The sequence below is a fragment of the Micropterus dolomieu genome, linkage group LG08, assembly GCF_021292245.1.
Source record: "Micropterus dolomieu isolate WLL.071019.BEF.003 ecotype Adirondacks linkage group LG08, ASM2129224v1, whole genome shotgun sequence".
Lineage (NCBI taxonomy): Eukaryota > Metazoa > Chordata > Actinopteri > Centrarchiformes > Centrarchidae > Micropterus > Micropterus dolomieu.
The window spans coordinates 645,262-669,303 of record NC_060157.1 but is presented as its reverse complement, the minus strand read 5'-3'; the positions used below and the strand labels follow the sequence as shown (position 1 = coordinate 669,303).

The window sequence follows — 24,042 nt, the reverse complement described above, 5'->3', positions numbered from 1 at the left end:
GTCTTAAGCCTACTCTTAAATGTGGAGATGGTGTCTGCCTCCTGAACCCAAACTGGAACCTGGTTCCACAGGAGAGGAGCTTGATAGCTGAACGCTCTGGCTCCTAGTCTACTTTTGGAGACTCTAGGAGCCACAAGTAACCCTGCATTCTGGGAGCGCAGTGCTCTGGTGGGGTAGTAAGGTACTATGAGCTCTTTAAGATAAGATGGTGCCTGACCATTAAGAGCTTTGTAGGTAAGAAGAATGATTTTAAATTCTATTCTGGATTTTACTGGAAGCCAAAATTACAGGTCATCCAGGTTTTAACATCCTGAAGGCACATTTGAAGTTGAAGACTGTTTCATCTGGTTTGATCGATAGATATAACAGAGTATCATCTGCATAACAATGAAAGCTTATGGAATATTTCCTGATAATGTTGCCTAAAGGAAGCATATATAAAGTGAAGAGGATTGGTCCGAGGACATCCTCGTTAACATATACAAATTGAAATCGATCTGATAAATAGGACTTAAACCAGCTTAGAGCGGTTCTTTTAATGCCAATGAAATGTTCCAGTCTCTTTAATAGAATCTGATGGTCAATGGTATCAAATGCAGCACTAAGATCTAATAAAACCAGTACAGAGACAAGTGCTTTGTCTGATGCAATAAGGAGGTCATTAGTAATTTTCACCAGTGCTGTCTCTGTGCTATGTTGAGCTCTAAATCCTGACTGAAAATCCTCAAATAAACTATTGCTCTGTAGAAAGTCACACGGCTGTTTAGCAACTGCTTTCTCCAGAACCTTAGAGAGAAATGGAAGATGCCTGTGAAGATTCTCTGTCATCCAGGTCATAGTTATCCAAAGAAGGTTAAAGTCAAGGGCAACTGGACTTGATTGAAGATACTGGAAGACGTTTCGTTCCTCATCCAAAGGACTTCTTCAGTTCTGACTGACTGGTAGGGAAACTCAGCTATTTAACCTCAGTGGGGTTGTTTGCCAGGATCGTCGACACCGCTGGTTCGTTAGTGCTCCTGGCTGTTGTAACGACAGTCGTTACAGTCGTTAGGACTACCTGAACGATCATCGTTGGTATCTTCACCTGAGGGCCAGAAGAAATGTTTGTTGAGTTTCCAGGGAAGTGATGAAAAGAACAGCATTGTAAGGGGGATAAGTGGTGGCGTAGACCCCCTCCTCTGTTCAATGACGGCTTCTCGACCCTGGTGTAGATGGCTTCCTTGACACCTCTTTCAAACCATCCATCTTCTCGAACATCTCTGGTCCTGCTCAAACAAGTAAATGCTCCGTATTTGTATAGCGCCTTTCTAGTCTTTTCGACGCTACATCTGCATTCACCAGTCATACACATTCATACTCTGAGCCTAAGTGCTCAAACAGAAACTAACATTCACACTCATTCATACACTGGCGGAACAGCCGCGGGTTCCCAAGGACACTTCGACGCGCAAACCAGGGGGAGCAAGGGATTGAACCGCCGACCTTCCGATTAACGGCCAACCCGCTCTACCTCCTGAGCCACAGCCGCCCCAAGTGTCCTCTGTCCTTCAGATGTAAGTAGACTGCAGAGTCTTGACCTGAGGAGTTGGCCCTTCTGTGTTGAGCCATGCGTTTGTGTAGTGGTTGTTTAGTCTCCCCAATATACAGGTCTGTGCATTCCTCACTGCATTGGACCGCATACACTAGAACGTCTTCTAGTATCTTCAACCAAGTCCAGTTGCCCTTGACTTTAACCTTCTTTGGAGAGAGAAATGGAAGGTTAGATATAGGTCTATAGTTGGCTAAAACACCTGGTTGGGCTTTTTCAGAAGAGGTTTAATTACAGCTACTTTAAAGTACTGTGGTACATAGCCTGTTGATAAAGACAGATTGATCATATCTAGTAAAGAAGTGCTGACTAAGGGTAAAACTTCTTCACCGATCAGAACTAGCCTTCAGAATTCTTCTCTAAATACCCGTCCATGTGGCGTGCGCATGGTGGTTCTGTCCGAAGACAGCCTGTGATGTGACCCGCTGTTGTACCTGGTCTCTCAGGTGTCGGACCAGCTGGTGGAGATCAACGGGGACAGCACATCAGGGATGACTCACAGTCAGGCTGTGGAGCAGATCAGGAGAGGAGGACACCGAATCCACCTCGTCCTCAAGAAAGGAAACGGATACGTGCCGGACTACGGTGAGACTCAAACACCGTTACAGGATTATGAAACTTGCTTCCACATGTTGGTGATGAAATGACTCGTAGGTACAGAAAGTTTGGAAGCTGTGCAGTAGAAGCCGGCAGCTGAACCGGCTGCAGCATATTCTTTCATTAAAATGATGTCCACAGAAAGAGCTTCTTGTTGCCAGCGACAGGCTGTTACACCAGGTGTCTGACAGCATCATGGAAAGGATCCCAACAAGGGACTCCTGGTGACCCCCTTAAACAGGACACTGAAGTCTAGCTCAAGGACAGTTCTCGATCTGAAATCTGGTGAGAGGCAGCAGTAGTCTTCTGTTTTATTAGAAGTAAGAAGAGAAGTGAAATTTGGACAAATGGAGGATCACACGTGTTATTTAGCTCAGATCCAACAGAGCGTGTCGGCCACGAAGCTTCTCCTTGCAAAGGGAGGGTGGAGCGGTGACTGAGCTGCTGGTTGCAATTCACAACCCTCACCACTAGATGCCAGTAAAACCTTTAAAACGTAAAATAACTACATTTACTTGGTTTCACATGGGACTCGAACTCTGTTCTCCTGTGTGAAAGTCCTGGGTTTGACTCACCCTGCCTCCTTTCGCAGACTTTGTCGCCATTTATAATATATTTTCATTTTAACTACTTCATATACTTTAACTTCTGCAGGTTGAGAATTTCCCCCCTGAGAATCTATAAAGTGGTATTGATATAATAATGTTGTGTTATAGATCTGAATCTGCAAAGGAACTAAAGTCATCAGACAAGTGAAGTAAAAAGTACATTACCACTGAGATGTACAGGCGACGTGTAAAGTAGCAGAACATGGAAATACATCAAAAGTACCTCAAAATTGTACTAAAGTATAGGACTTGAATAAATGTACTGTGCACCTATCGTTCACTCTTCTCACAACCTGAATTCGTCCAGTCACAGCTCTGGGATTCTCCTGATTTCCGCTCTCTGACCTTCTGACTTTTTTTTTCTCTTGCTCCTCCTGTCCTTCCTGTTCTGCTCTTCGTCCTCCTCCTCTTCCTCAGTGGAGCTGTCCAGCCTCTCTCTCTGTATGACCAACTCTAAACAGGGGGAGCCCTGCTTCTACGTGATTGGACGCACTGAGAACTCGCGGTTTGTAACTCCTCCTCCTCTCATCTCCTTTCACTTCCTTTGTTTCACCTTTCGCCGTCTCTCATCCCTTCATCTTCACGTCCTTATCGACAACCTTCAGCCGCCGTCATCACTAGCTTCTGTTTTCACATGAACGAAACGATTAAAGCTCAGTTACATGAAATATTAACATGGAATTCATGTTGCAGCTTCACATAATAACTTTATTATGTTATTTTATTTTAAACATTAATAATATGGTGGATGTGTTGTGTCGATAATATGGCAGGTTTGTCTCATTAATACAGTATTAACATCTCAGTAACAGTGGATATGTTTTCTACGTGTCAGCATAAAGTAGATAAGTATGTTTTATTAACATATGTTAATACTAGTAAACACGTTATTCACATGTTAAAAATGTTAATACGTGTTGAGTTTTGATTAATGACATGGTAATTGTGTTATTAACATGTTAAAATGTAAAACCATATTAATAATATAGTATAAACAAAAAAAAGTATAAATATACAGATTATTATGTAAATAAGTGGTAGGTAAATGTTATTAACTCAGTATCAACATATTATATATAAATAAGTGTAAATACATGTTAACATTTAAGTCACGTTTACAAGTAAAATGTTATACTGTTCCATGTAATTGGCATGTTATTATCACATGTTAATAAGGTGTTAATGTGTATTAACTGTATTATAAACCAGGGGTGTGCGATATGTGTCGTCGAGGACTATATATTGTGTGTGTGATCAAAAACACTTAGCTGCCTTCTTAGCAACGCCTCTGAGCAGCTATTTCGGACTAACAAGACCAGGCTCCTAACTGAATAAATGGGTAGAGAGCCAGAACTGCACTTTCACTGGTCACCAGGACATAAAAACTACATAGAATAGAATCAGCAATAAAATCTGATAAAAAAATTTGACCCCTTTGCCCCAAAGTAAGGTTTAAAAAGCATTTTTCCCAACCAGTTACACTTCTACTACCCATGCGTCACCACTTGCGTCAGCTTGGCGGACTCGTTCCGCACATGCGCAGTAGACGGGTAGGTGCCCTTGTAGCGTAGTCGGACTCCTTTCGCACATGCGCAGTAGACGGGTAGGTGCCCTTGTAGCGTAGTCGGACTCGTTCCGCACATGCGCAGTAGACGGGTAGGTGCCCTTGTAGCGTAGTCGGACTCGTTCCGCACATGCGCAGTAGACGGGTAGGTGCCCTTGTAGCGTAGTCGGACTCGTTCCGCACATGCGCAGTAGACGGGTAGGTGCCCTTGTAGCGTAGTCGGACTCGTTTCGCACATGCGCAGTAGACGGGTAGGTGCCCTTGTAGCGTAGTCGGACTCGTTTCGCACATGCGCAGTAGACGGGTAGGTGCCCTTGTAGCGTAGCCGAACTCGTTTCGCACATGCGCAGTAGATCACTTGGTGCCATGGTAGCCTAGTCGGCGGTCATAAAAATTGGGAGGCACGCGGACACACCAAACCTGCACCAAACCTATGTGTACACCCTCTGATGACATTTGTTTTCTGTCACAGGGACCCTAGCAGTACCTTGCGTATTCACGGACGCAGAAAGTGTAACACCTGCTTAAAACTTGGAGGTGGTTTGGCTTCAGATGTCAATCTGCAAACTAGGTCAAACATCGGTCACCGTGACAATGAGCTAACCATCGCACGGAAAATAAAGACTATGGAAAGCTTCAGGAGTCGGCTATCCATGGCTGACCTGAACCAGGCGAGGTACCAGCACAGAAACTAGATCCAGTTCTAACTACGCAGAATCAAAGCCATGACGACAACAGCTACAACAGAACTCAGGGCTAATGCAGCGACAGATTTAATGGTTTTACTGGCACTGGTGATTTCAGTGTTTTTACTTGAATGCATTGGTTTTGAATAATAAAACCTTTTGCCATTAATGTGCGAGCTCGTACAATATTAGACTAACACATTTTTGAAGGATGCACTGAAGTATCACACAGCCCTATTGCAAACACTTGTCCTGTTGTGTTAGCTGTGTAAATATATGGCTGGTAAATGTGTTATCAACATGTTATGAACAAAATACAAGACAGCTGACAGGAGAGAAGAGATGGGACGTGAGGCAGAGACACAAAGGTCCCGACCACTACTGGGCAGTGTTACTGTAATATTATAATTTTCCCTGTAACTAGTAGTGTTAGGGATTACTATTTCCAAAACGGTAATAATATTGCAGTTACTAATCCAAGTAACCAGTAACTTATTACAGTTTCTGAGTAACTTGGCAAACCCGGGTCCCGATCGACAGTTGGTGGTCGGCGTGTTAAACCCTGAGGCCTCCATCTTTTCTATAAAGTTTTGTCACGTTAAACTGTAATATATCATCGGAGGAACAGATTATTGTGAAAGTCTGCATGAAGAAGCTCAGTGAATCTGCTTGTGTTTGTAGAAAAGTTTGACCACGGCGTCCTCTGGTGGCCACGAGAGGAACTGCAGCTTAACTCTATTTATTTCTCTCTGTTTGTCTCCAGGCCCTGAGGAAGGAGCCCTCTCCCCCTCCTCCTCTTCGCACACAGAGGAGCAAGATGTGGACACAGTAACCATGACAACCACCTCCATCAGCCAGCAGAGGGGAGGAGGAGGTGGTACAGGAGGAGGAGAAGGAGGAGGAGAGAAGAGGAGGATGAGGAGAGAGGGAGAAACCAAACGAAGAACAGGAGGAGGAGGAGGAGGAGGAGGAGGGTTAGGGCCTCCTGATCTGGACCTGGACCGGGTGGAGGTGGAGGCACGGGAGATGGAGAGGAGGAGGGAGGAGGAGGCGGAGAGGAGGCAAGAGGAGGAGAGGAGGAGACAAAGTCAGACAGTCAGGCAGAAGGAGAAGCGGCACGACCAGCGGGAGCAGGGGAGGAAGAGCAGGAGCTTACCCAGGACAAGTGCTCGAGTCTGGGACACATGGCTGCCGGAGGAGAGGGTGGAGGTGGAGGAGAGGAGCAGGAGGAGGGCAACAAAGGCCAGCAGAGAAGAGGAGGAGGAGGAGGAGGAGGAGGAGGAGGAGAGGGGAGAGGAGAGAGACAACAGCACCACCCGCCACGCAAAGCATTCTGGGAGCTGGCCTGTACCTCAGAGGGCAGCCTTCTCCTTCCTCATGCCTCACTCCTCAGACGACCAGCGTCTGTCCGACAGCGAATCAGCAGCCAGCTTCTCCGAGGTCAGCCTTTCAGCAGCCAGCATCGCCACCGCCGGGTGGAGGGAGGATTGGAGGAGAGGCGAGTCGCCGTGGCAGCAGGGGACGGCCCCGGGCCCCTGGCTGAAGCCGAGTCCCCAGAAACTGACGCGGGTTCTGACTGGCAGTCGGCTCAGGGGGCGGGAACTACTGTCTCTCTGATTGGCCCACAGCGAGACATTCTCTTTTTTTCTTCTTTGGCTACTTATAAGGGCTTCTTTGATTGGCCTGCTGAGAGAAGACCCGCCTGTTCCTGTGTCTGATTGGATCACAGTGGACGATTTGGTTTCTGATCAGAGGAAGCAAGCGGACATGGACTTGTTTTTCATTGGCTGGTGGGCGGGTTTTGAGGTCTCTGATTGGTCAATGACACAACAGCTGCACACAGAGCCGCCTAATTAAACAACAGTTTTATTTTTATTGTACCCATCATCCGTCAGTGCATCCTGATTATCCAGCTGCTTTCTGGTATCATGACGCTGGTGCACTTTAACGAATGCTTTAACAGATGCTAACCTTCGGCGGAGCGGGTTAACGTCAGAGGACCAGCTTAAACTAGAGGTTGAGGGGGATTCTTACATACATCCAGATGCAAACGTGGACAATTCTGAATCAATTCACAGATGTCAAATAAATCGATTTTCTAAATTTTAATTAGTAACGTACTGTTGACAGAACACAAAAAAGTGGAACTTGGAAGTGCAGCGGACAGTTTGTAGCGTGCGCATAATAATATTAAGCTGATGCTTTTATCCAAAGTGACTTACAATTGCTTTATAAGTCAGACATCACACGCCTCTGGAGCAACTAGGGGTTAAGTGTCTTGCTCAGGGACACGAGTTGTATGCAGCTGCAGTACCAGAAACTGCAGTTTCAGGACCGCAACCGCATTTGTAGGACTCTTGTTTACCTTGAGACAGCTAGCTAGTTAGTTAGCAAACTAGCTAGGTAGCTGTGTACTATTGACAGCCCCCCGAAGCCAATTACCCTAACCATCACAGGGTGTGTGCCTAAACTAAAAGTTATTGATTATTTATATTATTTATAAATAAATAATAATAAATGTTGCTGTGCATTACCACCACCACTCCTCTAGATGGCGCTGTCACAAAAGAACTACCGTCCCAGGATTGCGGGGGTCCTGAAACAGCAACCTCGGGTACTGCAGCCATACAGTATTGAGGGACACATTGATGGATGTCACAGTGGGAATCAAACCCAGGTCTCCCACACCAAAGGCATGTGTCTAATCCACTACGCCATCGCCAACCCATATCATAGACGTCTTCCCCTAATATTCAAAGCACCAACGTCATAGTAGAGACCGTCCAAACCGACCGAGTCGAGGCCGAGTAAAGACCAGGACCAGCGTTCCGCATTACATGACACACAATAAAATGTGGAACATGATCATAGGCGCTTCTCAAACGAAGCACTAAGAGCTGAAATCAACTTAACATCTTTATTCTACATCCAGCTAACATAATGAGAACAAATGAGGGAGCGGTACCTCGGCACATAGCTTTGCTCTCAGGAGCTGTGTGCAGCTGACACGCTGACGTAGCTTAAACAGTAGCTACATAGCTTTATGTGGCCTGTCTCCTTATAGTTTATCTCAAGCAGAAATGTAACTTAGGAACAAGTTGTCACCACATTTCCCCTCAGTCTCTCACACTGCATTAGCTACTTCCCTCAATATGTTATCCTGATGAACCCCTGGAATTAGGTAGCTTGTTCTCCTAGCTAAGTGGCTAATGCACTCGATACCGGGACGAGACCGAGACCTTCAGAGACCGGTCTCGAGCACTAACCGCCCCCCTTGCTAAGATTTAACCCAAACATTACAATCAATGTTTTACTAAGCACAGGCCAGCTTCCTCGTACCTGACAGGTCTTGTTAGAGCGGCGTAAGTTAGGTTTTTAAAGAACTTTGTGTGACGTGGGCGCAGCGACGGTGTGGGTGAGCAGGCAGGTTTGCAGACTGGAGAAGAAGAGCTGAGGTTAGTAAAGTAAGGACGCAAACTAGTCCTATTAGGATAATGAGGAGACGTTTCTTTTGGACTTTAATGTCCAATGAAATGCTCAGTGATTCTACTGTAAAGGAAAAAGATGCATCGATAATCATTTTATAATCGCATGGCAGCCCTCTGAAACATGATCGATTTGTGATTCACACTTCGAGTTTAAACCCTCTTAAAAGCCGACTACTGACCAATCAGATCAGTGGACTCATCGCTCCTACAGGGTCCTCACAGGGACAAAAGTAATAAAGAACAAGAGATATTTTTTATAGCTTTTAACTCCATAATAATTATATCTGAGATACGTAACTTCACTTAGTTTCTTTTAACCCAGAAATGATTCCTGAAAGTGCATCGATTGCTCGTCCAGGTCAGATGATTAAACGTAGACCGACCGTCACCGTTTATTCAAACACATAATAAAATATAGGGATTATGGACGGATAATCCACATACTGCCCAAGTTTGAAAGGGCCCACGTGAAAACAAACATATATGTAGCCTCGCTAAAAATATTTGGATATCAGTAGTTTCTTGTTGGGTGATTAGAGCTGAATCTCTCTTTACTGCAGCTTTATTTTGCCTCTTTAATAACAAAATTTAAAGAACCAAATGTCAGGTCGAGTGACCGCAGAGGAACTGCGGGAGCTAGCAGGTTAGCAGTTAGCTAGCTCTGTGAGAACGTTTTCCTAAGACGCTCCCGTCTGTCTGCTCCACAGGCCAGCAGCAGGGTGAACGCTGCTCCTGGCTGGATGATTTATTTGATGATTTTCTAGCTGTGGCGCTGCACAGGCTGCAGAACGCCATCGCTTTCACGTGAGGTGAGAAAGCTAACCAGCTTCATGATACCAGTAGCCAGGGTGACTGATAAGGTCCTGGTCCTCTCCGTTTGTGACTTCATCTTTCTAACTCTAAACTCGTATGCAAACAACATGAGAACCTTTCAGCCCCGCCGCCTCCCAGACGTTCTGTGATCCTGTGTAATCTGAGCATGTGAATATCACCGGAATGATTTTTTATTTTTATAAGCTGAATATGTAAAGGCTCGATGACGTTATTATTATTCTTGTTAGAGATTAAATATGATCTGATTTGCCTGCTTGCTTGTAAAAAAAGAGAGAAAAAAAACCTTTGCCCTGATGATGTAACAGAGCCATACGCACACGCACACACACACACACACACAGGTCAGGTCCAGCTGAGGTCCTGTCCGCCGTCAGTAACCACAGCATCGCCAAGGACTCTGCGGCCAACATGGCCGACGACCTGCAGCTCTGGACCGAAACAAGTGCCTCGTTTTATTTCAGCCTTCGTCCTGCAAACTGACACAGAGGCTGCAGGCAGAGACCCCCCCCCCCCACACACACACACACACACTTCCTGTTCACACCCTACCACGTCTTGTCAAACAACGCCAAGACCTTTCGCCCTCCACATGTCCCATCATGCACCACCACGTCCCAGTTCAGTCTCCCACAGCTCGTTTTATTCATCCAGCTGTCCAGAACCAGCTCACTGTCGTTGTGACCAAGAGAAGCATCAAGTCCTGCGAACGACTAACGATGACTCAGTTATCAAAACGGCTGCTGACCCCATTTTCTGTCGATTAGCGGGCAGACAGATTAATCAGTTCAAACGCCGACAGGAAATGTTTTCCAGCAGTCTGTGGAATATTTCCATGTTGTTGTTTTCATGTTTTCCACCTGATTAAAGACTGATGAATGTGTAATCAGAGGTGTCCTGATACGGGCAAATTTTAATGGATCAGTATCAGCTAAAATACTCTGTACGCTCACCTGTACCTGGCCGCCGCGGCCTGCAGGTGTTCCAGCGCCGCTCTGCTGTGTTCACACACCGAGGCTCCATCCTTCTGCTACGTTTCCGCCTCCCGTCCAGACTGAAACAGCGAATCCGAACACCTGAAACGTTGAAGTGTGAAAACGCTGCCGACCCCGTTTTGGTTTTAAACTCCGGGGCGCCGTGTTCGTGCCGACAGGTGGAAACGATGACGCTCACGTTCGGCTCTCTGATTGGCTCTTATCAGTCATGCAAAGCAGAAACACGATGCTGCTGACAGAGTTTTAGTTTTGGTGTTTTTATTAAAGTATTCTGTACTGTGTAAATATCACTTCTACACTTGTGCACGTCTCCGTATTTACTTTGCGACGACTCGCAGCCTGTTTCCCGCCGCCACAGTTCCACCTCGCCGTCGCTCCGTGCAGAGAAATCTCAGCTGTGCTTCTTCACCATCGCTGCTCTGCGTTTGTCTCCAGTAGAACTTTCTTCTCCAGCTGAATCTTCTGCAGCTGCAGAGTAGACAATCCGCTTCCTGTTTACACCGGCACGCACATGCTCCGTGTACGTGAACGGTCTACTGGTGTGGATGTAGCCTGAGGTTGGCAAAGCACACGGAATTCTCTGAGAGTAGAAAACATTCAGGAAGCAGCGTCCCACTTTTAGCCCACCCGCGGTCTGAAACCAAAAGTCAAAGTTCATCTTCTTAAGTTCTTAAACCGCTTAGCAGTAGCCCCAAACCTCCCTTTCCTGAGCCACATTAACCAGCTCTGACTGGGGGATCTCGAAGCGTTCCCAGGCCAGTGTGGAGATATAATCTCTCCACCTAGTCCTGGGTCTTCCCCGAGGCCGCCTCCCGGCTGGGCACGCCTGAAACACCTCCCTGGGGAGGCGCCCAGGGGGCCCCAGATGCCTGAACCACCTCAACTGGCTCCTTTCGACACAAAGGAGGAGCAGCTCTACTCAGAGCTCCTCACACTTCCCACCCTATCTCTAAAGGAGAAACCCATTTCGGCCACCTGTACCCTCGATCTAGTTCTTTCGGTCATGAGCCAGCCTTCATGACCGTAGGTGAGGTTGAGGAACTGAGCGGTAGATCGAGAGCTTTCCTTCCAGCTAGGCTCTCTTTTCATGACAGCGGCGCAGTAGAGCGAACGCAGTACCCATCTGCTAACATGGAGGAGTTTATGACCGGTACCAGCCACAAGGGGGCGAGCCAGATGTTGAGGCTTGACTTTTATGGGAGCGGTCATGTTGTCCATCTTTATTTACAGCCTGCGGTCCGGATCAATCACCTGGTGAGAAATAAAGTGTCCGATTTAGTATCTGCATCTGTCAGAGACATTTAACGATCAGCAGATAATAATCAATAATAAAGGCCTTGATCCCTACACATCATGTTATCTGTTAAGACGCTTTGAGTGTGATGCCTCACACACACACAGAGTCGTGACCCCCTCACCCGTCCATCACATCATCTGTCTGCAGTCACACTACAACTCCCACACACCCTTGCTAGCCCCGCCCCTCACAGCGCTCTCTTTAAGGGCATCTGGATCTTTGTCTTCTATGCATTTTCTAAGACTGTCTGCTATCGGATTGGTTCTCTGATCGGTTCTGATCAGCAGCTGATCGGAGGATCGTCCGGGCGTGGACTCTGCTTCTAATTATGGGTCTGAATATTCAGGTTCTGGTCCACACACGACCAGGAAGCACCAATGTCTGAACAGGACTCAACAGTGTCATTATCAGATCTGCTCCCAGACAGCAGGAGAGACATAATGTAGGAACCACGTGACTGGACTGTCTGTTGGTTTAATAAAGTCACAGCTTGATTGGTCTGTCGGTATATTTACAGTGTGTCTGTCTCTTTAAACACAGAGTCACCCTGAGCACCTGTTGTGGGAAATAAAACGATGGACATGTCTGTGTGTTAAAGTACAGCTCATGGTTACTGCTAGCTTAGCAGAAAGACTAGAAAGACCTACCAACACCTCTAAAGTTCGCTGAGCAACACAAAGACAAACGGAAACGGAAAAACTAGTTTTAGGGAGAGTTACGTGCTGGAACAATTTCTGGGGCTACCTGTTTTTCCTGCTTGCAGTCTTTATGCTAAGCTAGGCTAACCACATCCTGACTCCAGCTTTAACACACTGACATGAGACTGATGTCCGTCTCACCATCTGACTCTCTGACAGGAAGAGGATAAAACAAACGCCCCCACGTGTTGAACTGTTCCTCTCTAGCTCTCACAGTTAACAACCTCTTCTGAACTTTACTCACATTTAATACACTCACTTCTTAAACTGAAGACAAATTATATTGAGAATAACGAGCAGGTCCTTTAAACAACAGATGTTATGCTAACATAAGCTAGCAAGCTACATAATGTTAGCACATCAGGAGGAAAATAATTTCCTGATCGATTTTCATGCCAGACAACTGGAAGGTAACAGCAAGTAAGAGTCTGACATCTACAGTCAGCAGAGACAACAACTTTAAAAATTCGTATTACCGCAGAGTAGAAATACGAAAGTCCTGCTGTCAAATGTTACTCAAGTATCAAGTACTGATACTGCAGAATGACTCATATACTTATATATCTTCCATTCATTCATCCATCCATCGTGAGCCGCTTATCCTGCGTACAGGGTCGGGGGCGGCTGGAGCCAATCCCAGCTGACATCGGGCGAAAGGCGGGGTCCACCCTGGACAGGTCGCCAGTCCATCGCAGGGATTAATATACTATCTTATTGATTAGAATTATTTAATGTTGGTGGAGCTAATTTTAATCACTTTATATAGCCTGCTGCTATGGAAGTATGGAAAATACGCAGGTAAAGCACAAGTACCTGGAAGTGGTAGCCTACTTAAGTACAGTACGTGAGTAAATGTACTTTTTATAACACACTCCCTGCAAATCCCATGTGTCACATCCTTCTCTGTTGTTACAAAACCCAAAGTAAGTCTATTCATTTGTTTTAAATGCAGACGGTGTATGCTTTATTTTACCAACTTCCTCCTGCACGCCAACAGTCACCCCCCCACCCCCCCACCCCCGCTGACCTCATTAGAAAACTAAACTCATCAGCACCATCTTGTGGCAACCGACTTTATTATTCTATTGACAAAAAGTTTAATTCTCACATGCAATTTACATGATAAAAGATCAATACTTGGCGTCAGTGTGTCGATGTAGAAAACATCGCAATACTATGTTGCATCGATATTTTCCCCCATCCTGAGGAGATACTGTACATTTTACTGCACGACTGAAGAATCCAGTAACACATCACATCTTTAGTCTTCTGATTAATGACTACTTTTACTTTGGTTATTTGAAATATATATTTTTGTTCTGATGCTCAGGTGGAGTTCAGTGAGGTGTTTTAACTGTGATGGATCTTTTTATCAGGTAAACAGATGACGACTGCATTTTATTTTGGACATCTCTGACACCATGGTAGAGGTAGCCCCGCCCCCTAAAGCCTCCCCTGCTTCCTGGTCTCTGTTCCTCTAAATGGGACCATAATTTACTAAATGAACATCATGCTGTGTTGAAGAAGACTTGAAACTAGAGACTGAGACCATAAACTCATCAGGAAAGAGTTTACTGAGGGAATAAATCAGCTGACAAGTAGAAACATTTTCTCACAGACTTCTATACAATCACACTTCTTTCTGCAGCCGCTGGAATCATCATCATGCGCCTGTTAGCTCACCCTGGTTTGATTCCCCTCTCTCTCCCACATTTCCCATTGAGTCCCTTCCACACTGGCCCCAAAGACCTTCTCCACAGCCTGACATTGTGAAAGTAGCAGCTGTAAAACTGTGGGTGCATTTTTTTATTGATCCATTCGGTCTGATAACATCTGGAAAGTCTAGAAGAGACGATGGAATCATTTCATCCCCATTCAAGTTAGCGGAGGGCCACACAGGACGTTAGCCGGCTCTGTGGGCCACACGATGCAGACGTTTTTTGGCTTCATGTGCTGCTGGGCAGCTTTCACAGGAATGGCCCCCGGGCCCCCCTGCATCCTCGGATTTCGGCTGTCAGATTGAAAATGCGTTGTTCAAAAGAAAAAAAGGATTCTGAATTCAGATCAGATCACCTGATCCAGTCCTGGTTTTGATCTGGATCAAACCTTCAGTTTGTGTTGTTCAAAACATTTTAGTAGGACTGGGATCTTTTTGATCCAGAACATCAGGATTATCCTGATCCCAGCAGAAGGCTGGATTCAGGAACAAAAACAATTTCTACATAACTCAACATGTTTATCATGTAGGAGCCTGTTTATACACATTTATATTTTGCACTTTATTTATTTAAACTTTACAGTGATAAAGTAGACATTACCTATAAGCCTCTAATTACAAAGGCACAGTCACCAGGGCCCAGTTGTTCAAAAAGTGTAATCTGGATCAGAGTGATCCAGGTTTGGAAATCTCATGTTTTGCTATCGCCCTGGGCCCAGTTCTTCAAAAGTAATCCAGTGGGATTTCGGATCACGGATTGGATCAAATCTTGGAAATGGGTTTTTCAAAAGCAAAAGAGGGATTCCGAACCAGGATCAGAGCATGTAATCCAATCTTACACTTGATCTGGATCAAACCTGCCCTTTGGGTTTTTCAAAACTCTGAACTCGGTTTGGGATCTATTTGATCCAAAAAAACAGGATTATGAATCTTGAAGAAGTGAATGATCACAAAATCAATGTTTACTGATGATATATACATTTCTTCATATTAGAAGAAATGTCACATCTAATGAGATATGGTAAACAAAAACCAAATAAATCTAAAAGCTCAAAGCTATCAGCTGTCAAATAAACGTCACTGTTCTATAATTCCAAAGTATATTAATGGCAATGAGTTAAAAGTAATTCCTCACAATTGCATCTTTAATGTCCAGTGTGTCCTTCATTAGGTAAGAACATTGGCGGCTGTTGTGGTTCTACATCAGGCTCAGGTCCATCAAAATTGTCATGAGGTCGGCGTTGCCCACAAGTTGGATGTTGATGCTGTGCCTCCCCTTTCGATTGACATACTCTCTTTCACAAGGTGCTTGGATATGCACGTGAGTACAATCAATAGCACCAATAGTGCTAGGCATGTTCCCCATTTAAAAAAACTTACTCTGAGCTGTCTGACCATCCTTGGGAAAGGAAACAAATTGATTGATCAGACTGCCCAGTGCTACTGACATAGCCTTCTCCACATTACTCACGGTTGCTTTTCTCACTCCCATATTGTCACCAATGACTTGGTAGAAAGTCCCACATGTGTAAAAGCGCAGAGCGATTAAGCGCTGTTCCTCCACAGATAAAGCACGACTCCTTTGGGCTCGGTGTTGGAGTGTTGGCCTGACAAGATCTGCGATGTACTTAATGCCATCTCTCCCAAAGCGAAAACGTGTACAGTTCTTCTGATGTGTATTGCTCTAGTGGTTTGGCACGCTCAGCGTGCACACTTTGACGGTACCTTCTCCTACGGTAACGATGAACAATACCCGCCATGTGGATGCCTCTGTAGGCTAAGAGAAAAGGGTGCAAAGACATGACGTGTTTAAATGGTGTCACCCATTAAGAGCTGATTGGCGTAAGCCTAATTGAGCACAAGCCAAAACAATCACGCTCAAGGCTTTTAAGATCGGTGTCGGCGACACCACAGGGTTGGAACCTTGGAATCAAAAGGGTCTAAATTCACTGTGGCAGAAACCTGTGCAATACTGGAGGGTGTTCGGGCCAATTTTGCCTCGATAGTAGGAGGTTTCAGCTCTGCAAAGGGTGGAGAACTGACCAAAAAAGGAAAACACAACATTTGGGAGGACATAACCAATCATGTCAGTGCCATGGGGTCCGGCCAAAAGAGGACCATAAAACAAGTTATGTTGCAATGGAAGAACCTTAGGGCTAAGGCAACGAAAGACCTTACTTACTTTACCCCCAAACAGGTAACAAGCCATAGAAGAGGGATGATTTCACTGATATGGTCCGTGATATCATAGGAGGAGAAAAATGTTGTCCTGGACTTGACTTCAGTGAATGAGGAGGAAGACAGATCCCCAGTGGACGTAATGAAGACAGTCCAAGACGTTCCTCAGCTACAAACCAGGATGGTGACAGCTATGAGTTGCTTCTGAAACGGGAAACTGAAAGAGCAGAAATACTAATTGAACTGGGTAAAGAACAAATCTTGTTTACCCAACTGCAGCAGAAAAAAGCGCAGATGGAGATACATCTCCTACAGGCAGAGATGGAAAGAGCTGGTATCTGTCTGTAAATGATTTTTGACTATTGATAGTATTGTTTTTGTTTTCTTATTTAACATTATAACAAAATAAGGAAAGTAAAGTGTTTGCTTCTTACCGATATTTTGCCTACCTGTTTTTGTTTGTTCTTTGCTACACTGTTGGTGACGGTGGTGCAGTGGTTAGCACTGTCGCCGCACAGCAAGAAGGTTGTGGGTTCAAACCCCGGTTGCCCCGCCCTTTCTGTGTGGAGTTTGCATGTTCTCTGCGTGGGTTCTCTCTGGGTGCTCCAGCTTCCTCCCACTGTCCAAAGACATGCTGATTGGTTAATAGGTGACCCTAAATTGTCCTTAGGCGTGAGTGGTTGTGTGGCCCTGCGATGGACTGGCGACCTGTCCAGGGTGGACCCTGCCTTTCGCTCGATGTCAGCTGGGATTGGCTCCACCCTGTATGCAGGATAAGCGGTTGACGATGGATGTGATGGGTATTTGGATCACAGTGATCCAATCCAATGTTCCTTTAAAAAACTGGCATAACAGTAAAATGGATCAGGTGATCCTGGATAGCAAAACATGGGATTTCCAAATCCGGATCAGTTTAATCCAGATTACATTTTTTGAAAAACTGGGCCCTGGAGCCGGCTGCAGACTGATGGAGGTGTAGTTCCAGAGGTGGCTCAGCAGAGGGCGCTCTCTGCACAGCGTGTCACCTTCTCTTCCTCACACCGAACTGATGTGATGTGAGGAAGCAGAAAGACTCTCCGTCCTTTAGTCAGATGGTTTGAAGTCCGGCAGACGTGTCCTGGCGCCTCCGTGTGAACACCTGAACATACAGGATGGGCTTTGACACACAACTTTTTCTCTGCTACGAGACCTTAAAGCACGCAGCATGTTCCGTCTTCTGTTTTCACGGACGTTGTTCCGTCACCTGCTCTGTCACACCTGAGGTCACCGGGTCTCCGGGTCAGCAGACAGCAGCTCCTCCTGTCTGACTTGTGTTATTCATGAGCGTTACCTTATTTAAATGTGATAGTAACTATTTCAGTTACTTATTACTTATCAGACTTTAGTCAACAGCTGAGGAAGAGACTGCACATGAAAAACATGCAAGGGAACAAAGTGATTATTATTCAACGTGCAGCCGAGCTTTTTACTGAAAATATTCAGAAGTAACCTCCAGCGTGATCATGAACATTTTCACAAGTAGAGAGAGGACCGGTCTGCGTGCACAACAAACTCCTCTCCCTCGTTTCCACCGTCGTCTTCCTGCAACAACTCGCCTCTCACCAGAAACCAGGAAACCGATGTCTCAGAACGAGACATGCAATTATTACAAACTACTTTTGAATGGTTCGCCTCTGATGATCGTGCCTTTGTAATTAATGTCCAGTGTTCAGTGACTGATGAAATTAAATGCATTATTTTGTGTGTGATATTGAAGCTGTTTTGGGGGATTTTATATTTTTTTACTTTATTGTACTGAATGGCTTATAAGTAATGTCGACTTTATCTCTGTAAAGTTTAAACAAAAGTGCAAAATAAACATACATGTTAAAAAGGCTCCTATATGACAAAAATGTTGTATTATTTGGAAAATTTCAAAAGTTTAAGGACATTTTGTTCCTAAAATCCACCCTGAATCCAGTCCTAAAGTTTTTAAAACCACAAACTGAAGGTTTGATCCAGATCAAAACCAGGACTGGATCTGGTAATCTGATCCGATTTCAGAATCCTCTCTTTTTTTTTTTTGAACAACCCATTTTCCAGATTTGATCCAATCTGACAGCTGAAATCCGATCAGATTACTTTTAAACAACTGGGCCCCGTCACAGGTTTGTAGGGTTGAGCAGGTTGGAGGATCCAAACGCAGGATCCAGATGAGGTTCAGTTCAGAAAAGTTTATTTAAACACAAAGCGAGCTCACTTACTAACGAGAGTTCATAATCCAAAATAAGGTGATCCACTAGAAACTCGCAGGACAGGAACCGACTGAAACACCAAACAGGCCCAAACTAACAGAACTACTAACAAACCCACACATGAAAACAAGCAGACAGATCAAAACCAGATAAAACATGGACTGAAACCAGAATCACAGAACAATCTGACTAGGAGAGGTAAATAAATGACACCAGGCAGACAAAATGAAACTCCAGAACAGGCAGAGGATTAATCTGAACACAGCAGAATGTGTCGGGCCCTGGTGGAGCAGTCTGAGCCTGTCGCTGGCAACAACAAGCTCTCTCTGTGGACGCCACATTGACAGGAAGTAATACGCTGCAGCCGGCCGGAGTTTCTGCTGCACGGATCAAAAACTTTCTGTAGCTACGAGTCATTTCAGCACCAACATGTGGAAACAGGCTCAAACAGGCAGGAAGGGTCCTTTAATCTGTGTCGGACTTATTTAACTGATTTGCTGATGTTTGTTTTGTCTTGTTGTGTTTGTGGAGAACAGGTGGAAGCTGATCGGGATCCAAAGAAAGATTCAGGAGGATTCCGTGCTGGTCCTGGTTCTGTTGGACTCAGGGAGAGAGCAGAGCTGGTTTAGCTGCTCTCCCTGCTGGGCTCAGGACCGCGACCCTAACCTGTCCAGGGCTCTGATTGGACCAGCTGAAGGAAAACACACACACACAGTCCAGCGCGTGTGCGTGTTTGAGGCCTTCAGAGGAAAGAAGATGTCGACATGTAAACTGTGTGTGATGGCAGCTCCAACGACAAACGGTCGCCCCCGACTCTGTATATCTAAATATATATTTAGGTGTGTGTTGTGGTTGCTAATCTGCTCGTTTCATTTGTCAGCAGCCCTGTGACATCACTGGACGCCTTAGAGAGATAGAGAGAGTGGTGGAGAGAGGCAGCGAGCCTCTGGCCGGCCTCCGACCACCAACCGCCCTCTGCTCAGCTCCCTTTTCCTCTCTTGGCCTTTTTTTTCTGGGTCCGGAAAACCAGAAGCCCCCTGAGTTGCACAACATCGGCCTCCAGCAGGCAGGTGGCTCTGAGGGAGGGGGGGGGGTGCCTTCACTGTCTGCTTCTTCAACTCATGATGTCCTCTTACAGGCCTCTGAAACCTTCCTCACATGACACCACACCGGGGTCTCCATCTCACTGTCTCCACATTTAAGACTTTCCTCTTTGATAAAGCTTCTACTCATAATGGTCAGTCACTAGTCAGTAGGTATGTAGCAGAACAACTTAGCCACCTTAACAACTGCCCTTTCAGATTGCATCCCATGTAGTTTGGCTTTAGATCGAACCATTCAACGGAAACGGCAAACTGCTTTTTCTTTGAGAATGTGGGATCTAAACTAGATAAAGTGGGAGTTGTTGGGGCCATATTCTTAGACCTAAAGAAAGTATTTGACACTGTGGATCATGATGTCCTACTTGCAAAGCTCCCATTGTTTAACTTCTCCCCTAATAGTATTAAACAGATGCAATCATATATCTTGAAGGCAGAGCACAGCGGGTGGAGGTAACTGATGAGGTGTCATCAGCCCTCGAGTGTGGTGTTGGTGTACCTCAGGGATCAATTCTGGGGCCCCTGTTGTTTAGCCTTTACATAAATGACCTTGTATGCAATGAGTCTGAAATTCAAATGTATGCTGATGATACTGTCATTTATGTACACGTGACAAACGAACAGCAAGCTGCATGTTAGCTCACGGCAGTGATGGCCAATGTCACACAGTGGCTTAATAACTCCTGTCTTCATTTAAACACAAAGAAAACGGCTTGGATGTTCCTAACATAGAGGTCTGTAGATGATCTCACACCCAATATTTACATTGCAGGGGAAAAGCTGACAGTGGTTTCTGATTTTAAATATCTTGGTGTAATAATTGATTCCAATCTTACATTTCAAACAAATTAAGAAGGTAATAAATACAGTTAAGTTTAATCTGTCAAACTTTCACCATACCAGAAACTGTCTAACTACTAAGGCAGCAACAGCATATTTTAATGCTATGATTATGCTAAATTTGTCATACTGTTTGACTAGTTGGGCACAAGCGTCCAGTACAACACTCAAACCTGTGCAGTTAGTATACCACCAGGCGTCCAAGCTGCTTGACTGGACTCATGTTAAATTTACAGATGCTTGTCTTATCTATAAGATCCTGCATGGCTTGGCTCCTCCCCCTCTTGCTGCTTTTATAAAGCACAAAACAACCGATAAGAGACACTCGGTCGGGAGACTGTATAATACCTATGAGGAGGACTGCCGGACAGTCAGCTTTGTCAGTGAGAGCAGCTCACACATGGAAAAGTCTGCCAGCTGTTATTAGAGATTGTGAAACATATTATTCATTTAAATTAAATGTAAAATCATGGTTAAAAGTCAATCAAGTGTGCGAGCATAGTCTGAATTATTCAGAAACCTGAAGAGTGCTTTGTTTTGTTTTTTAAATTGTTGTCCTTGTTTTAAAGTATTTTACGTGTCCTTGTGAAAGGTGTCATATTGTAATTATGAGTACTGTTGTTCCTGTTTTAGTGCATTTAATGTAGTTGTGATAGCAGCTGCCCAGTGCACATTTCTGTAAATGTGCACTGTCTCTGTAAAATTAAACTCTATAAATAAAATAAATGAAGTGCTTTGAGAGAGTGGTGCTGGCCCACATTCAGAGCACAATACCGGACACCCTGGACCGGATGCAGCAGCCTACCGGCCCAACAGGCCAGCCTCCGACGCCATCGCCGCTGCCCTCCATTACTCCCTCTCATACCTGGAAAACAAAGACTCCTACATCAGGATGCTCTTTGTTGACTTCAGCTCTGCTTTTAACACAGTCACCCCCCACAAGCTGTCTGCCCCTGGGCTGCACCCCACACTCTGGGTCCTGGACTTTCTGACTGGCAGGTCTGTCAGGACGGGGAGCAGAACCTCAGCCAGCATTATAACAAACACTCCACAGGGATGCGTCCTCATCCTCTGCAGCCTGTTCACTCAGGACAACATCGTACTGAAGTTCGCGGACGCCACGAAGCGTTGGGACGTGTCAGTGGTGAGGATGAAGCTGCCTACAGGAGGGAAAAGACAAAGGAGGTAATGGTGGAGGAAGGAGAGGAGACCTCATCGGTCACCGTTCATCCGGGAGCTTGAGGTAGAGAGGCTGAGCAGCCTCAGATATCTGGGCGACCACATCAGCGACGACCTCACGTGGACGCTGGACGCCACACAGCGGCTGTACTTCTACCGTCAGGTTGGAGGTACAGAAGTGTGAAATGTAGGACTACACGACACATGCCAAACTCTAAACATGTTAATTGCACATCGCTCCACGCACAATTTCCACATGTTTATAATTTGTCTGCCGGCATAACGACGAAGAATATTTGTTATTTCTTTTTTTTACATTTTACATTATTTACATTTTTTAAATTTGAAGATTTTATATCTCTGTTCTGTTTATCATGTTTTTATTGTATTTTTTTTATACATATCTGTGGTTGCAGGCTTCCTGCTGTTCCTACTCAACTCCAGCTGCTAAAATCATTATTATTAGGATTAGTGTTGCTGTTCTTATTAGGACCATTATTCATTTTCTGTACCACTACTACTGGATATTGTGTCTTCTTCTTCTGCGGTGCATTAACGGCAGCGAGCTGTACTTGTAGAACTCCTTTCTAGACACCCCGACCACTCAAAGTGCTTTTACTCTACATTACAACCACAGATTCAAACAGCCAGCTGCTCACCAGAAACAGAAATTTACATTCACCCAGCGACGGCGGGCAGTTTGGGATCAGGATCTGGCCCAAGGACTGATCGACATGCAGACTGGAGGAGCCCCAGCTGCCGGTTGGTAACCTGCTGCAGAATCCAGAACTCAGAGCTGCGATGGAGCAGTGGATAAGACACACAGACCAGTCCGATTCCTACTGCGATCAACGTGTCCCTGAGCAGGACACTTAACTTCAATGAATAAATGTGAATGCTGTGCAGTGGCTGAAAACGCCAAGCTGCCGCTACGGGCTGTGATCTCGCTTTGAGTCAGCGTGTTCCCACAGCAGCAGCGGAAACGTGAGTTCTCTGGGTGCAATCTGATATTGACGTGGCGTTTTAGCTCAACGCTGCCTGGCAGGATCACGTCAGCTGTAACGCGCCTCCTTTCTTACAAACAGTCCCTCCAACACTTTTTAGGAAACGTCAGGACGTTTATTTCACCTCGTCGACCGTCTGATCGTCACAAAGAGGAAACGAAGCTGAAGGAGAGCTGGAGGAGGAGGAGCTCAGGGGCCACGTTGACTGTGTTGAACACACCTGTCTGAACATACCTGAAACCTTCCAACATTGAAGCTGCTGATGTTTGTGTTGATGAAAGACTCAGTTCACCGGCTGGCAGGTTCACACGTTTATTAGAAAACACAAAGCAGTTTACACGGTGAGCAGAGAGGAGGAGGTGTGGAGGTCACAGGGCAGCTGACTGAAGGACTGACACACGGCCTCTTGGGTGGGCGGGACCAGCACAGGCAGCTTAGTCTCTGATTGGTCAAGTTTCCTGCTCCTCTTGTTCTGATTGGTCACTCTGCGGTTTCTGGTCTGGATTCTGTCTTTCTTCATCGCCAGCGGCCGGTTGACCTGAAGCACACGAGCGGACATCTGTAGTACCTGCTGTACTTTGTACTACAGCTGTAGTATCTGCTGTTCTTTGTAGTAAAGTTTTACTACCTGCTGTACTTTGTACTACTGTTGTAATACCTGCTATTCTTGGTATTTGTGAAGAACAGACTATTGGTGTATATTGTAGTAGAGCTGTAGTACCTGGTGTAGTTTGTAGTAGAGCCCACAGGCGTTGCAGACGGGTTCTCCAGCAGAGGTTCTCCTCCACAGCGTGGTCGTCGCAGTAGAACAGTTCACACACAGAGTTCCTTTCCTCGGAGTCGCAGCCTGAAAACACAGAAATATTAAAAACATCAGTAAGTTCTCACTCCAGGACGTGTTTAGCTTAGCTTAGCAGAAAGACTGGAAGCAGGGGAAACTATTAGCCTAGCTTAGCAAGAAGACTGGAAGCAGGGGAAACTATTAGCCTAGCTTAGCAAGAAGACTGGAAGCAGGGGAAACTATTAGCCTAGCTTAGCAAGAAGACTGGAAGCAGGGGAAACTATTAGCCTAGCTTAGCAGAAAGACTGGAAGCAGGGGAAACTATTAGCCTAGCTTAGCAGAAAGACTGGAAGCAGGGGAAACTATTAGCCTAGCTTAGCAGAAAGACTGGAAGCAGGGGAAACTATTAGCCTAGCTTAGCAGAAAGACTGGAAGCAGGGGAAACTATTAGCCTAGCTTAGCAGAAAGACTGGAAGCAGGGGAAACTACTAGCCTAGCTTAGCAGAAAGACTGGAAGCAGGGGAAACTATTAGCCTAGCTTAGCAGAAAGACTGGAAGCAGGGGAAACTATTAGCCTAGCTTAGCAGAAAGACTGGAAGCAGGGGAAACTATTAGCCTAGCTTAGCAGAAAGACTGGAAGCAGGGGAAACTACTAGC

At 45.5% G+C, this 24,042-nt stretch overlaps 2 protein-coding genes across 2 annotated transcripts in view; one reads left to right on the top strand and one right to left on the bottom strand.

The window, feature by feature from the left end:
- Positions 1–12,162, top strand: part of magixa (MAGI family member, X-linked a) — a 55,829-nt gene extending 43,667 nt beyond the window's left edge. Inside the window, exons 21-22 of the mRNA XM_046055734.1 lie at positions 2,035–2,173; positions 5,807–12,162. Of these exons, the coding sequence (XP_045911690.1) occupies positions 2,035–2,173; positions 5,807–6,660 (993 nt within the window). The 3' untranslated portion in view covers positions 6,661–12,162. The remainder of the gene's footprint in view (positions 1–2,034; positions 2,174–5,806) is intronic.
- A 10,738-nt stretch (positions 12,163–22,900) lies between these two features.
- The window catches only part of LOC123975360 (trans-acting T-cell-specific transcription factor GATA-3-like), a 6,542-nt gene continuing 5,400 nt past the window's right edge, over positions 22,901–24,042 (bottom strand). Inside the window, exons 5-6 of the mRNA XM_046056801.1 lie at positions 23,326–23,451; positions 22,901–23,142 (exon numbers count right to left, since the gene is read on the bottom strand). Coding sequence (XP_045912757.1) covers positions 22,939–23,142; positions 23,326–23,451 — 330 coding nt within the window. The 3' untranslated portion in view covers positions 22,901–22,938. The remainder of the gene's footprint in view (positions 23,143–23,325; positions 23,452–24,042) is intronic.